Below are 13,054 nucleotides of genomic sequence, written 5' to 3'. Positions count from 1 at the left end.
TTCCCTGGACCAGCTGGGTAAGTAAAAGCTTGGTAGGTTTGGGTTCCTATCAGCACGCCCCACGCAGTGCCCCCCTGTGCAGCCCTGACCTCACGCAGCCTGAGCAGGGCTACAGCTCCTCAGAAGAAGCCTTGGGTGTCTTCACCCTCTGCCCTCTCTGCCCTCTCCCTCACCTGTCGATGCAGGGCGATGTAGTGTGAGTGGCCCAGCCTCAGCAAACTCTCAGCCCTTTGGCCGTGATGTTTTAAACAAATAAAATAAAACTTCGAAGGAAACCAATTATACTGAAACACAGTTATCACAACATTTACTTTTTTTGGCATAGTAATATATATGCTTTCTATTAACATGGTAAAAACATGGACCTTCTAGTAACTATGGTCATTTCAAAGTAGTGTTGAGAGTAAACACTATTTTGAGATATTTCCAAAAACTATAATGTAGTCTGAAAACATCTGTGATTTCTCTTGGTTATGAAGGCACAGACATTGTTAACTTATTGTGGCTTGTTGCTCAACTACAGTAAGAGAATGTTAAAGTTACAGGTGAGTAAAAGTAAAGATGTAATTTCTTTTCCTATCTAGGTTCACAACCTGGAGTGGGAAGAAAAGAAGAAATAATACATCAGTGATTGAGCCTTATACGCCTGTCATTTCATCTGTGCACTAACCCTGAGAGAGATGTATTATAACGCAGATTTTCTTTCTTTCTAAAAAAAGTTTATCTTTGAAAGTATTACAGATATCCCCCCATTTTCTCCCCATTGACCCCCTCTACCCTCACCCATCAGATTTTTTTCTTTTTTTTTTAGAGAGAGAGAGAGGGGGGCATAGATTTGTTGTTCTACTTATTGATGCACTCATTGGTTGATTCTTGTATGTATCCTGACCAGGGATTGAACCCACAACCTTGGTGTATTGGGACCATGCTTTAATCAACTGAGCTACCTGGCCAGGGCTATAACCCAGATTTTCTGATGAGATACTTGAGGCTCAGAGAAGTTGAATGAATTGCCCACAGTCGCCCAGGTCAGGCCCAGCTGGGAAGCCCCTGTTGCTCCCTCCACAGCACTGCCTCCTGAAGGTAGACAAGTTACAGAACAAGACGATTTGCTCCTAGACTCTCCTTCCCCATGCAGGCCCTATGACCTGGGGTGGGGTCTGACCAATGTACAGAAGGCTCATGGACCCTGGAAACACACACACTCAGTTATTTTAATCTCCAGTTTATTTTTTTAGACTAAGAGCAGAGTATGAAAGTCACAGCCAAAGCACTTGAAAAAGGCCCAGGAGGATGGGTGGGGACCACAGAGGATGGACAGGGTTAGGTCCTGGGAGCTGGGCCCTGGCTCAGGGCTGGAGGGGAAGGGGCATTGTTGTCTCACGGTCTCCAAAAGTGTCTGTGCGTTGCATAGGTCTTGTCTTCACAGAAGACAAAAGAGGGGCCAGGGGGTCCCCCAGTGGGGGGCCTAGCCTGGTGGGGAAGGGGTCTGAAGTTGGAATGGGAAGTCAAGGAAAGTCAGGGGGTTAAGGAGGGGGAGGGACTCTGTCCGTCTGTACATTATATATAGAGATATAGAGTCTGTACATGCCTGCCTGGCACCCCAATGCCCACCCCCTGTCACCCTTTTCCACTGCCCCCCCAGGGGTGTCTATTTGTAAACTTGGATTCAATCCAAACCACAATCCTGGGAGTGGGAGTGGGGGGAGAAGGACGTGCTTATTGCTGTAAACAGGGTAGGGGGCAGTGGGTGATGCCACCCCCTCGCCCATCTAGTCCCCTCCCTGTGTTCTGCCCCGGAAGAGAGGAATGAGGTGCCTCCCATGCTTCCATTTGCTCTCTTTGGGGCACATTTGTCTCTCTGGGGGGACAAAAGGGGAGGGCACCAGGGGTCAGAGAAAGGTACCAGGGGGCAGGGAGTCCTGAGCACTGCCTTTTATGGCCCCCCCAGTTTGGTACCAAACATTACCCCAGCCACAAGGCCACTGGGACCTGTGGCTATCCCTGCGCCTGGTCCACTACAGTGACCTACGTGGAGGGAGGGGGCGGAAGGGACGGGCACAGATGTATGGTGCAGACCCCACTTTCAGCCATTGGAGGAGGGGTCTAGGCCCCTGGAGTCCAGGCCTCTGGGCTAGGCTTCCTTTGGAGTCCAAAGTCTCCCTACTGGGGCCCGGGCCCTGCCCCATGTCTCCTCCATCAAGGGAGGGAGCAGAGCTAAGAGGCCAAGAGTGTCATAAGGAAGAAGGCGATGCCCACTGCCAGGGGCAGGTGTTCCCTCTTGGGGCTGGTCCCGCTGATGCTCTTCTCAAGCTTGGGCACCTGGGGGTTCTCTCCCTCAAAGTCTTCTGTGGATAGATGAAGAGACAGACTGATGAGGACTGGGCTGCGCGCCTGGGCGGGGGCACGCGGCAGCGGCAGCAGCAGCAGCAGCAGGGGACCCGGGGACTTGACCACCCACGGTGGTGGGAGGGATCGATGTCCCCAGGGGAAGTCATGCGAGGTGAGCAGGCACCGGGAAGGGGACTGCGGTTTCAGCAGTGGCCACCAGAGGGCGCTGCGCACTCACCCAGCACGTTGATCTTCACATTGGGGCCCATGGTGAACTGGGGGAGAGTGGGGACCGGCTTCTCCCCGGAATGCGATGCTGCGGGGTAGGGTGCGGGTGGGGAGAGAGGAGGGGGAGAGTCAGGGCCAGGATCCCCTCCCCCTACTACAGCTGGGGAGCGAGTCCCCCTCTCCTGTGCCCTCTGCCCTCACCCCCAGGAAGCCAGGGGAGCCCCAAAGCAGGGGAGCCGAGGATGGGGTCGCGGCTGGGAGCCGGTTATACTCACTGGAGGCGCAGCAGACAAACACCTTCATCCTCAGACACTTCCAGTGCAGGTTGTGGGTGGGCGTGGCTGGGGAGGAGAGGGGGCCTGAGTGGCTTTCTCCAGGTTTGCACCCCCTGCCCTCGCTCAGAAGCTCTACTTCTCACCCCTACCGACTGTCCCTCCCGGGTAGTCTTCAGTAGCTCCCGGACCCTTTGGACACTGGTTAGGGGCCTCCGCCGTCAGCCCCAGAAGCCCCTTGAGTCCCAGACCTCAAGAAGCCCTGACACCTGAGATCCCGCCTCCGAATGTTCGTCACAGAAAGTGACCAGGACCCAAACTTAGGACTATCACCAAACATCTCTCTCAGCTTTACGACCCTGTCTGAACTGAAATCCCAATGTCCCCCCAGTCTCCACGCCCCATATCTGGGATGTCACTCCTAGCCAGAGACCTGGTGACAGCGCGTCGGCCCGGCCCCTGGGGACCCCACCCCTGGCTGTCACTCACAAATGTAGTAGTACTCGTGGCCTGCGTGAAACTCGTAGCCCAGCGAGAAGGCGCTGTAGCGCTGGAACTTTTCCGAGAACTTGATGGGGCTGTGGGATGCGTGCGGCCGGTTGCACTCCCAGCGCTTGAAGCCCTGGCTGGCGTTGCAGGTGCGGTAGCCGGCGTGGCTCACCATGTACAGCACGTACTGCTCCGCCCCGCCGCCCGGCCCTGAGCTGTTGTAGTGCGGGCAGTAGATATCCAGGTAGTCGTTCACGTTCACTTGCACCGTGTAGCCCTCTCGCCGCAGGCTGCGGGGGACCGGCAGCGGGTCAGAGGGAAGAAGCTCCCATGCCAACCCGCTCTCCACCTCACTGCTCTGCACACCTTCCCCACGGTCCTCGAGCTTCCTGGCTCTTCTGAGCATCCCCTCTTCTTAGTCTCTATCTCTCCCCGGGACCCTAGTAGAGCCAGCATCCGCACTAGACTTCCGGGCCGTTCCTTGTTCTGTCCTACTAGTGGCCACCAGAGGGCAGCAAAGGCGCAGGGAAGCCCAGCGGGCCTCCAAGGAAAAGAGGCGGAGAAAGGTGGAGGGAAGCAGGGAACGCCGGCTTTGGTTACCACAGAAACGGCGCAGGCCCCTGCGACTCCCAGACCCAGGTCCGGATTTCCTCCGTCCATCCCCCATAATTCACAAGTGGGGCGGGGGGATAGGGGCAGGGAAGGGAGGAGTGAAAGTGGGATAAGCATTCTCCATCGCCTCTCCCTACATGCTTTCCTGCGGCTGTCAGTCCAACGCCAAGGCCAGTCCGATAGGACCTGTCCTCACACAAGCATGTATGGAGGGTTCATGCATATACGTGCATAGTTCTAGGGCACACACACAAATATGTCCACCCCCCACTCATAGGCAGTAGACACATAAAAATGCTTGGTTGTATGTGTTCTGGACTTGCATGCCAGTATTGGTTGATCTCTGCAATCTCAAGCTCTCTCCCAGTTTTCACACACAAACACACACACACACACACACACACACACACACACTGGCATATGCTTTCTCTACAGTATCACTGATCTCTGTACCTTGAGTCTCTGAGGCCATGGGCAATAAGGTCCCCAATGTGAAACAACATATCAGGGAACTCAATATCAAGGCTCCACGTGGTATCATGCCAACTAGCCAAAACTTCTGTATCTATACATCTCCCTCTTCAATCTGGGCACCACTGCCCCTTAAAGATGCTAGGCAGAGCAGTGGGCATAATGCCCAGACAAGATGGCTATTCCTCTTACTTCCCTGAGCCTTCTATGGGACAGAGAAGCAGATGCTGGGTCCCTTGTAATCCCCACCTGCCTTATTAGTCATCATCAAAGCACTGTCAATACTGTCAATGGTACTACTGAATGATGTGGGCATGGCTGAAACATCTGAATGGAGAAAAAACTCAGAAAACTAGGCAGGGGTTTCTCCTCATTTCCTTAGGGTAGGAATGCACATGTCTTGGCAGTGAGAGAGAGTGGTGGACACAAGAAGACATGGGATACTTGGCAAAATGTCAAACCACTGGAGTCCCTGAGAACTCCCTGAGGGGAGGGACTGGCTCCCCATGTCGCCAGGCACCTCCCAGCTCTACAAACAGTAATTAGATCTATTAGGAAAAGGAGTTTGCAGGCCTCTGCATGGGGAAGGACCTTGAGGGTCCTTCCTCATCTTACCCTACTTCCTTGGCCTTGCCTGTGCCACCCTTTCCCCAAATATCCCCTTCTAATCCTAGCAGTAAAGCAGATAGGTGAGCACTGGTGCTTGGGCACCCCAGTAAGAATGGGCACAGCTTTCTTGAGTCATCAGGAATGCTACTAGCCCCACTCGGTTCCCACGGGAGTGATGGGTCACTCAGGCCACTCCCTGGCCCTGGCACTCAGGTGGGCAGGAGTACTGGCCTCAGGCACTGGGAGCAGGAAAACGGGTTAGACCAGGCCTCGCTCCCAGCTGCCACCCCAGGTTTGCCTCTCTATCTGCAACCCCAAAGTTTACTGTTCCTCACTCACAGGTTTTGAGGAGGAGCCCACCAGTGGTAGGGGGTCAGGTCTGGAACGGCTGCATAGCCACACTGGGGTCTCTGTACTTGAGCCTCACCCAGGTTCCCAGCCCTGCTCTGAAATGGTCCCTCCCTGGGGGCACTGCCCCATTCCCCATACAGCACATCTCATACCAGCAGGAGTAAGCCAAAGCCAGATCTATTCTTACAGGCACCTCAGTTTTCCCAATGGGATGGGAACTAGCCTTACAGAAAGGTTGCTGGGTGGCCACAAATGAAGAGAAGCCATTTCTTACCTATCCCGGAGTTGGGTGGTAGGAACAGGCCCTGGAATACCCACAAAGCTGGGCACGTAGGGGGAAAAACCCTGCTTGTGGAATGGGTGTGCCCAGCTGGAATCTGTCGGACTGGGGGCAGAAGGGCAGGAATCCCCAGCCACACTGCTAGAAGATCTGAGGTGTCTGCTTGGCTTGGGTGCTTTCTTTAAATCTGTCATTCTTGACAGTGAAGAAGGAGGTGACGCTAGGCATGGCGAAGCTCGAGGCTAACCCCTCCTCCAGGGCTGTACCTCCCTAGCTTAGAGCCCCACTCTCGGCAGGGGGTGGGGCGAGCTGGGATCTGGGGACTTGTCTATTCCTCCTCACATCATCTCCCACTAACCTCCCACCTCTCTCAAAGAAAGGCGAATGTCTGACTCACCCCACCTGGAGGGGGTAGCCCCTCACCCCGTTATTTCAGTTCTACTGGCTCTCACCGCCTCCGGTGCACATTACGACCCCTTCCTTCCACTCTCAGCGCTCTGTCTGCTGGAGCCTGGTGGGTGGGCGGCGGGAGAGCTGTAAGGAGCAAACCTCTGCCCGCCCTGGGCAATTAAGAGCAGTTAAACAGGGTATCTAAACGATCAGGCAGTAGGGAAAAGATCCTAAGGGGCTCTGATCTTGTTAAATTCCTGTCCCCACCCGTAGACAGAGTAATGCAGAGCTAAAGAAGTGGAGGAGGGATGTGAAGACACCGGACCCCATTCTCCTCCCCTCTAGCGCGCGCTCCCGAGGCCGTCCGCCGCTCGCTCCTGCAGGCGAGGCCCGACCACGTGTGCGTAGCGTGGGGTCCGCGCGCCAGGCTGGGGGTGGGTGGGTGGCGGGAACGCTTGCGGGGCGCCGGGTGCACACAGACACCCCCGCACCCCTTGGGCTCAATGGGCCTCCGCACTCAGCCCTGCGGGGTCAGCCCTGAGCTTCACTGGCCGGCGACGGGTGGGAGAGAATTCTGGAGCCCCACATCCCCACCCCTCCTCCCTGCGACAGCGGCTGTGGCGGCGAAGGTTTATTGATCTGCAGCGGCGGCGAAGCAGGAGAGCCCCGCCGAAAGCGAGACACACAGAAACCGGGAGCGAGATGCACACCAAGAAGGGAGATGAACAGAGACCAACCGGATCCACTGAGAAATCCGGAAAAGGGAGTGAGGCAGAGAGAGAGAGGGATCCAGAAACCGAGAGAGAGAGAGAGAGAGAGAGAGAGAGAGAGAGAGAGAGAGAGAGGAAGAGAGTGAAAACCGAGCGACTTGATGGAAGGAAGAGACACAGAGGCTGGTCCAGAGAGGCCCACACACAGCAGAGACGGAGACAGCGAGACGCAAAAGAGGTTACCAGAGGCAAGGAAGGAGTACAAGGCACACTCGGTGACAGGGAGAAAACAGAGTGACCAACGTGGATGTAGTAGCGCCTCAATAAATATTTGTTAATGAATGTATGAATTAAAGATCAGAACCGAAACATTTCAGAGATAGAGACAGGTAGGGAGACAGCTAGAGAAAGATGTTCCTGAGGCTTCTTGAGTAGGAGTGGATACCAACACACCTGCCTAGTAGTGTAAAGAAACGAAGCACAGGCCAGGGCGCATATATTTGCCGCCCCCCCCAATTCAATTCCAGGCTCAGGGGACCCCTCGACCTCACACTCTCATGCTTTTCTCCAGTATAGTCCTCCCAGCCCTAGTTTCTGGGTTAGACTGGGAACAGGTCTTGCCTATTCAGTAGGACCAAACGGAGGGGCTGAGTGGGGGCAGGGGGCGAAATCGCGACCTCGTAGGGGGCAGGGGGCGAGATCTCGACCTCGTGGAGGGTACGGCCCCCAGGTCTGTCAAAAAAGGCCACGGCACGTGTCCCACCAGCACCCTCCCACGTGACCCCCAGGAGGAGGGGTCGCAAGACCTTTTCCACGTGACCCCAAGGGGCTGAGACCCTCTGCACGTGACTGGGGGTGGGAGCCAGAAGCCCAGCTCACGTGACTGGGGGAAGGGGCGCGGGAGCCTGTGGCTCGGCCCGGCCCCGCCCCCAGCTCCCTGGCCCTCTCCACTCCCGACTACGGAGCACGTCGCTCTCACGATTTATGGGGCCGCGGCTGCCGCAGTGAGGGAGCCGGGGAGCCCGGGCGCAGCGGCAACAAAGGCCGAGGATGCGAGGCGGGGGCGGCGGCGTCCTACCGGCCGGGTGCGCACCCCCTCCCACATCTGCCGGTCCAGACCTGTGGGGAGCGAGAAAGACAGAAAGGAGGCTACCGAAACCCGGGCTCCCCCATTCCCTCTCAGGGCTTTCACCTGCGCCCAGGTGTATGCGGGGGAGGGGGACCTGATCAACAACATCCCCCCCCCCCAATCCTCCCGCCATTCCCGCATCCCTCAGGCTCCGGCTTCTGCTAAGAACCCGGGGATGCCCGAGGGTGATGGGGAACACGGGCTTCTCACCTGAATGCTCTTCACTCCCCGCCAGACTACAGTGGGGCAGAGAGAGGATGTGTGAGTCTGGGGGAAGGGGACAAGCTAGATACAGCAGGGGAGTCTGCCCTTAGCACCCCCAGAGTTCTCTGAGTTCCACTGGGGGGAGGGTAGTGCGCATCTCCACCCAGAGGTTTCCATGGGAAGCGAGAGGGGGGCGTCGTTGGCTCATCCCCACCCCCAGTCTGACACTCTGGGCGCGAGTAAGGAGAGAGGGGGAGGCGCAGAGCCCCAAACAACAAAGAGAGGAGCGGCGAGCGGCAGCCCCTCCCCCGGGACGTTGGGGGTCGCAGCCGCTGGGCGCTCCCGGTTCCCTCCCCTGGGGCCTCACCATTGCTCCCGAATCGCCTCCCGGGGTGGGGAGCCAGAGGCAGTGCCGTCGCCTGGGCAGGTGTGACAGTGACCCCCGCGTCCCCAGGGGATCTCCCCCAACACACAGACACACACGGAGGCGGCCGGGGTGATCCACACAGTGGCTCGGCAGGGAGGAGAAGACAAGGGCAGCAAGGACTGAGCAGAATGAGAACCTGGTCCCGCAGCGGGCACCCAGCCGCAGCGCCACACGCCCGGGAAACCACAGGGCCGCCCTGACACCCGCCCAGACAGCGGCGGCGCCGACAGTCACCCGAGCCCAGACGTGGCCGGCCACGCGGACAGCGACCGCAGCCCCCTCTCCGACCTGTCGCCTGCTCCCACCCTTAGACGATCGCCGACGCAGACACACAAATCACACACTCAGACAAACACGCACACTGACAGCCGCACACGCCCGCTCACACTTAGAGCCACACACCGTCCCCAGCCCGGGTGTGTGTGCACGCGCGCGTGTGTGACAAGCCGACATCTCCGTTTCCTTCCCTTTCACCACTACCCCCACGTCCCTATCCTCACCAAGCAGCACTCTGTACCCCCCTGACTTGGCTACCCAGCCCCAGCTCACCCCAGCCAGGCTTATCCATACAACCAGGGCACCCCTTCACCTTCGCTCTGAGGAGGTACTCAATAGGACTCCCTGCCTCAGCTCTAGACCCCACTTTTAAAAGCAGGAGTCTGAGACAGAACCCCTTGAAACCCTCAATACTGAAAACAGGTCATCCCTGCCCCCCACCAAGAACGGGCGGCCTACCCCCAGCACACTGGTACTCCCAAACCCCAGCCTGGCCTAAGGGAGTAAAGATGGGGGCACTATGGGATGTGGGTACGCTATTCCAGCGGCGGGTGTGGAGAAAAGCCAAGGTGGGGTGGGGGACTGCTGAGCACCCTCCTCTGAACGGCCCAAGCCCTCCTTACTATATACCTCAACAGCCTCTTTCATACCCCCACCCCGAGTTTCACAGACGCCCACAGAGTGTCCCCCTCTCCCTCGCCTCCCAGCACCCAGCTGTGCTCTCCCACCTCAGGTTTCCCCAGGACTTCCTGGGCCCACCACCTTCCCCTTCACTGACGCGGGACGCACGAGCTCCCTGCGCCCCCCGACTCACTGCTGGTTGGAGCTGTTCCAGTACACCGTATGCCGGTTTCCCAGCGCCCCCCCGGGACCCTGGGCCAGCAGCGGCAGCAGCGGCACCGGCACGAGAAGCAGCAGCAGCAGCAGCAGCGGAGCCGCCGCCATCCCCCGAGCCGCCGCCGCCGCCCCCGAACTGAGCCCCGCGCTCCCGGCTTCTCGCTTCCCAGCTCCCTGCTGCCGCGGCCAACAGCCCTGGAGCCTTAGGCCACGCCCCCAACCCTTTCCTCCGCCCTCCGGGCGCGTTCCCAAAGCCCCGCCCTTGGCGCGCTCCCGATAGGCCCCGCCCCGCTTGGGCCTGGAGCGCGCGGCGCGTGGGAGGTTGGAACAGTGCTACCCTCTCGGTAGCAACCAGCGCGCTCCTCGCCTCTCCCTCCTAGGTTTAATTAGCTATGGCGGGTTCTAGGCTTTCTGTTCCCTAATCTGGAATTCCCAGGAGGATTAGGAAGGCCAAGACAGGGATCTCAATTTCGAGTGAGCACATTTATTTCTGGGATGAGGTGGAGACTTGAAAAGAAGCTGGGGGTCCAGGACCTCTTAATCAGTAGATTAGACCCCCTTCTTTTTTGAACGGTCTGGCCCTCTGCTTCCTCCATGCCCCTCCTCCAATGTGAATGAAGAGTCAGGGGGATTCTAGAGGGTGAGGCACTTAGATGCACCAAGACCTACCTGACTGTTGACCTGAAGCCCGGACCTGATAATGCGGCTTATTTTTCTTGGAGGCGGGGTAGAAGAGCTTAGCCCCCAAGAATGTCAATACTGGGTGTTGTTAGGGCCTTTGGTAGTACAGGGCCCACTGTGGAGGAGGGACTGAGGAGAGAGTCAGCTTTTCTGGGACACATGCTAGAGACTCCTCACACACACTAGCCGGGCTCCCTCCCAGTTGGCCAGTGGTGTCCTCAGGCATTCTCACTTCTACTCTCATCAACACTGACATGAGGGCAGAGGGCAAAGCACCCTGTGTTCCAGCTCTTATCATAGTCATTGTCCTACAATGATACCCAAGCATAAACATTACACACACACATTTAGGAGAAAAAGCAGTCACCTAGAGGCTGACACCAACCTATAGACACACAGATACCCCTTGTGGGCGCGCGCACACACGTAAAGGTACTAGTGGACAACTAGAGATCTGTAGAAACACAGGCACTTAAGATACACAGAGACAGAGGAGCACCCAGACACATGCATACACATGACTCATACACAGACCCACATGCATCCGCTGACACACACATGGCTCTGTGCTCGCCTCTCTTTTCTTTTCCTAGGAAGTAGAAGTTGAGTGAAAGGATCTAGAATCCAGACTTAGCGGGTGTTCACCTCTCATCTTTTCTCTTTTGGAGAGGCTCAGACTGAGTGACCAGGAGAAACAGATCTCAGACCAGGTTCTCAGAACTCAAGCCAACCACTTGTGCCCAGGGTAACAGGCATAATGTTCTTTTCTTTTTTACCACAGGAGAGAGAACATACAGGCACCCTTCATCTACTTATCCTTGGCAGGACAGAAGTCCTGATCACAAGTCCACCTCTGGTGCTGGGTTTGGAGGAAGGGCAGTGTCATCCAGAACAGACCCTGTGTCTAGCTACTGCCAGGCAAGAGCAGGCTCTGTCCTCCCTCGGCTCCTCTCCACCCCAGGAGATCTCCTTTCCCTTCTCAGGAGCCAGAAAATAAATTAGGCCCCTTGGGGTGGGAAGGAGGACTTTGCAAACAGCTCTCCCTCCCCCAAAACTCCTTCCTCATCCCTGGGGAGATTTGTTTCACCCAAATGATGATAACCTGCCTACTCCAGTTGCTACAGATCCCCACCCCTTCCCTGTCACCCTCACTGCCTGCAAAAGGAGGCTTCTCAGGGGCTCATGGTTGGCAGAGAGGCTGCCCATATTCACAGGGAGTGGGAGCTTGCTGGTTCAGGATTTTAGATTTGATTTTAGAAGCTTTAAATCCCTGTTTGTAGAGTCTGGATCCCACTTATGGATGTGGGCCCTTTCTATAGGGCCCAGATCCTCCTCTTTAGAAACTAGCACTCCCACACCACCCTTCAATAATAACTGAGCCCTTTTCTCTAGAATCTGGAACCCTCTTAATAGGATTTAAGCAGCCCTTTCTGTGGAGTCTAAGTCTCTGGGTTTGGATACTCTCTGTAGCTCGAGGCCTGTGTCTATAGGATCTGGTGCTTTGCCTATTTGGGCCTCTATCCAAATTAGCTACTGGCAGATTTGGCCTTTTGTGTGATTAGGAAAAGCACCCCTCTATGCAGATCCAGTCCTTAAGGTGCATCTCTTGGCAAATGGTACCCGTGTGCAAAAACAAAGGTGCCACTTCCTTCAGAAGAAGGTGGCCCTATGTGTCTCCCCATCTTAGTGAGTGATCTTGGGCTAATGTCAACCTCGACTCACCCCGGAGGTTGCTTTTCTGTGCCATATACAAACTGCACAACTCTATGTGACTGTAGGGCTTGTACTTCCGACTGTAATGCCTAGGCCTGTCTATAGGCCTCTACTCATTGGGTCTGAGCTTCTCTAAGGATTGGTTCTCTGTGTATAAGATCTGGCCACTGTCTACATGCCTGGGACCTAACCTGATGTAGACCTCTTTCTGTGGCATCTGGGCTTCCATCAATCAATGGGATCTTTTTTCCTGATTGTGACCCATCACAGTGAAATGTGTATTTTGTATTTGCAATACAATAAATACACACACAAACACACATTCACATATAACTGAAACAATAATTTAAAAAATTATTTTCTTTATTTATTTCAGAGAGAGAGGAAGGGAGAGGGAGAGAAAGAGAAACATCGATGAGAAAGAACATTGGCCGCCTCCTGCATGCCCCCCACTGGGAATTGGGCCCACAACCTGGGCATGTGCCCTGACTGGGAATCGAACCAGCTACCTATTGGTGCATGGGTCGATGCTCAACCACTGAGTCACACCAGCCGGGCCTGAAACAAAAATTTTTTTTTTTATCCTCACCCGAGGACATTTTCCCATTTTTTGTTCAGATAGAGTGGGAGGGAGAGAGAGGAAGAGAGAGAGAGAGAAACATCGATGTGAAGGGACACATCGAGTGGCTGCCACCCGCACGACCAACCAGGGCCGGGGACAAACTGCAACCGAAGTACGTGCCCTTAGCGGGAACCGAACCCGGGTCTCTCCGGACCGCAGGCCGACACTCCAACCGCTGAGCCAAACCGGTCAGGGCTGAAACAATAATTTTTATAAAACAATATTTACCTTTACTACAGAGGATACACTCTGATAATTTTCTTCTGTTTTATTTTTTATTGATTTTTTAGAGAGAGGAAGGGAGAGAGAGATAGAAATATCGATGTGAGAGAAAAACTCAAGCGGCTGCTTCCTGCACACCCTCTATTGGGGATCGAGCTGCAACCTGGGCATGTGCCCTGACCAGGAATGGAACCAGGACC

The 13,054-nt window shown here is 55.9% G+C and overlaps 1 protein-coding gene across 2 annotated transcripts; it reads right to left on the bottom strand.

The window, feature by feature from the left end:
* Positions 1 to 1,217: 1,217 nt before the first annotated feature.
* Positions 1,218 to 9,820, bottom strand: EFNA3 (ephrin A3). 2 transcript variants are annotated; one of them, XM_036273060.1, is made up of 5 exons: positions 9,594 to 9,820; positions 3,321 to 3,610; positions 2,835 to 2,900; positions 2,570 to 2,647; positions 1,218 to 2,348 (listed from the first exon to the last, which is right to left on the bottom strand). In XM_036273060.1, the coding sequence occupies exons 1-5, from the start codon at positions 9,722 to 9,724 to the stop codon at positions 2,218 to 2,220; spliced, it is 696 nt and encodes a 231-aa protein (XP_036128953.1). In that variant the 5' UTR covers positions 9,725 to 9,820; the 3' UTR covers positions 1,218 to 2,217. The 2 variants fall into 2 exon arrangements, with proteins under 2 accessions (XP_036128953.1, XP_036128954.1); XM_036273061.1 differs by lacking the exon at positions 2,570 to 2,647 and having other exon boundaries at positions 1,669 to 2,348; positions 9,594 to 9,769.
* Positions 9,821 to 13,054: the final 3,234 nt, after the last annotated feature.

Source organism: Molossus molossus, unplaced genomic scaffold (assembly GCF_014108415.1).
Source record: "Molossus molossus isolate mMolMol1 unplaced genomic scaffold, mMolMol1.p scaffold_m16_p_20, whole genome shotgun sequence".
NCBI classification, from domain to species: Eukaryota; Metazoa; Chordata; class Mammalia; order Chiroptera; family Molossidae; genus Molossus; species Molossus molossus.
Note: the sequence above shows the minus strand (reverse complement) of the source record. Positions and strands in the feature narration are given on the sequence as shown.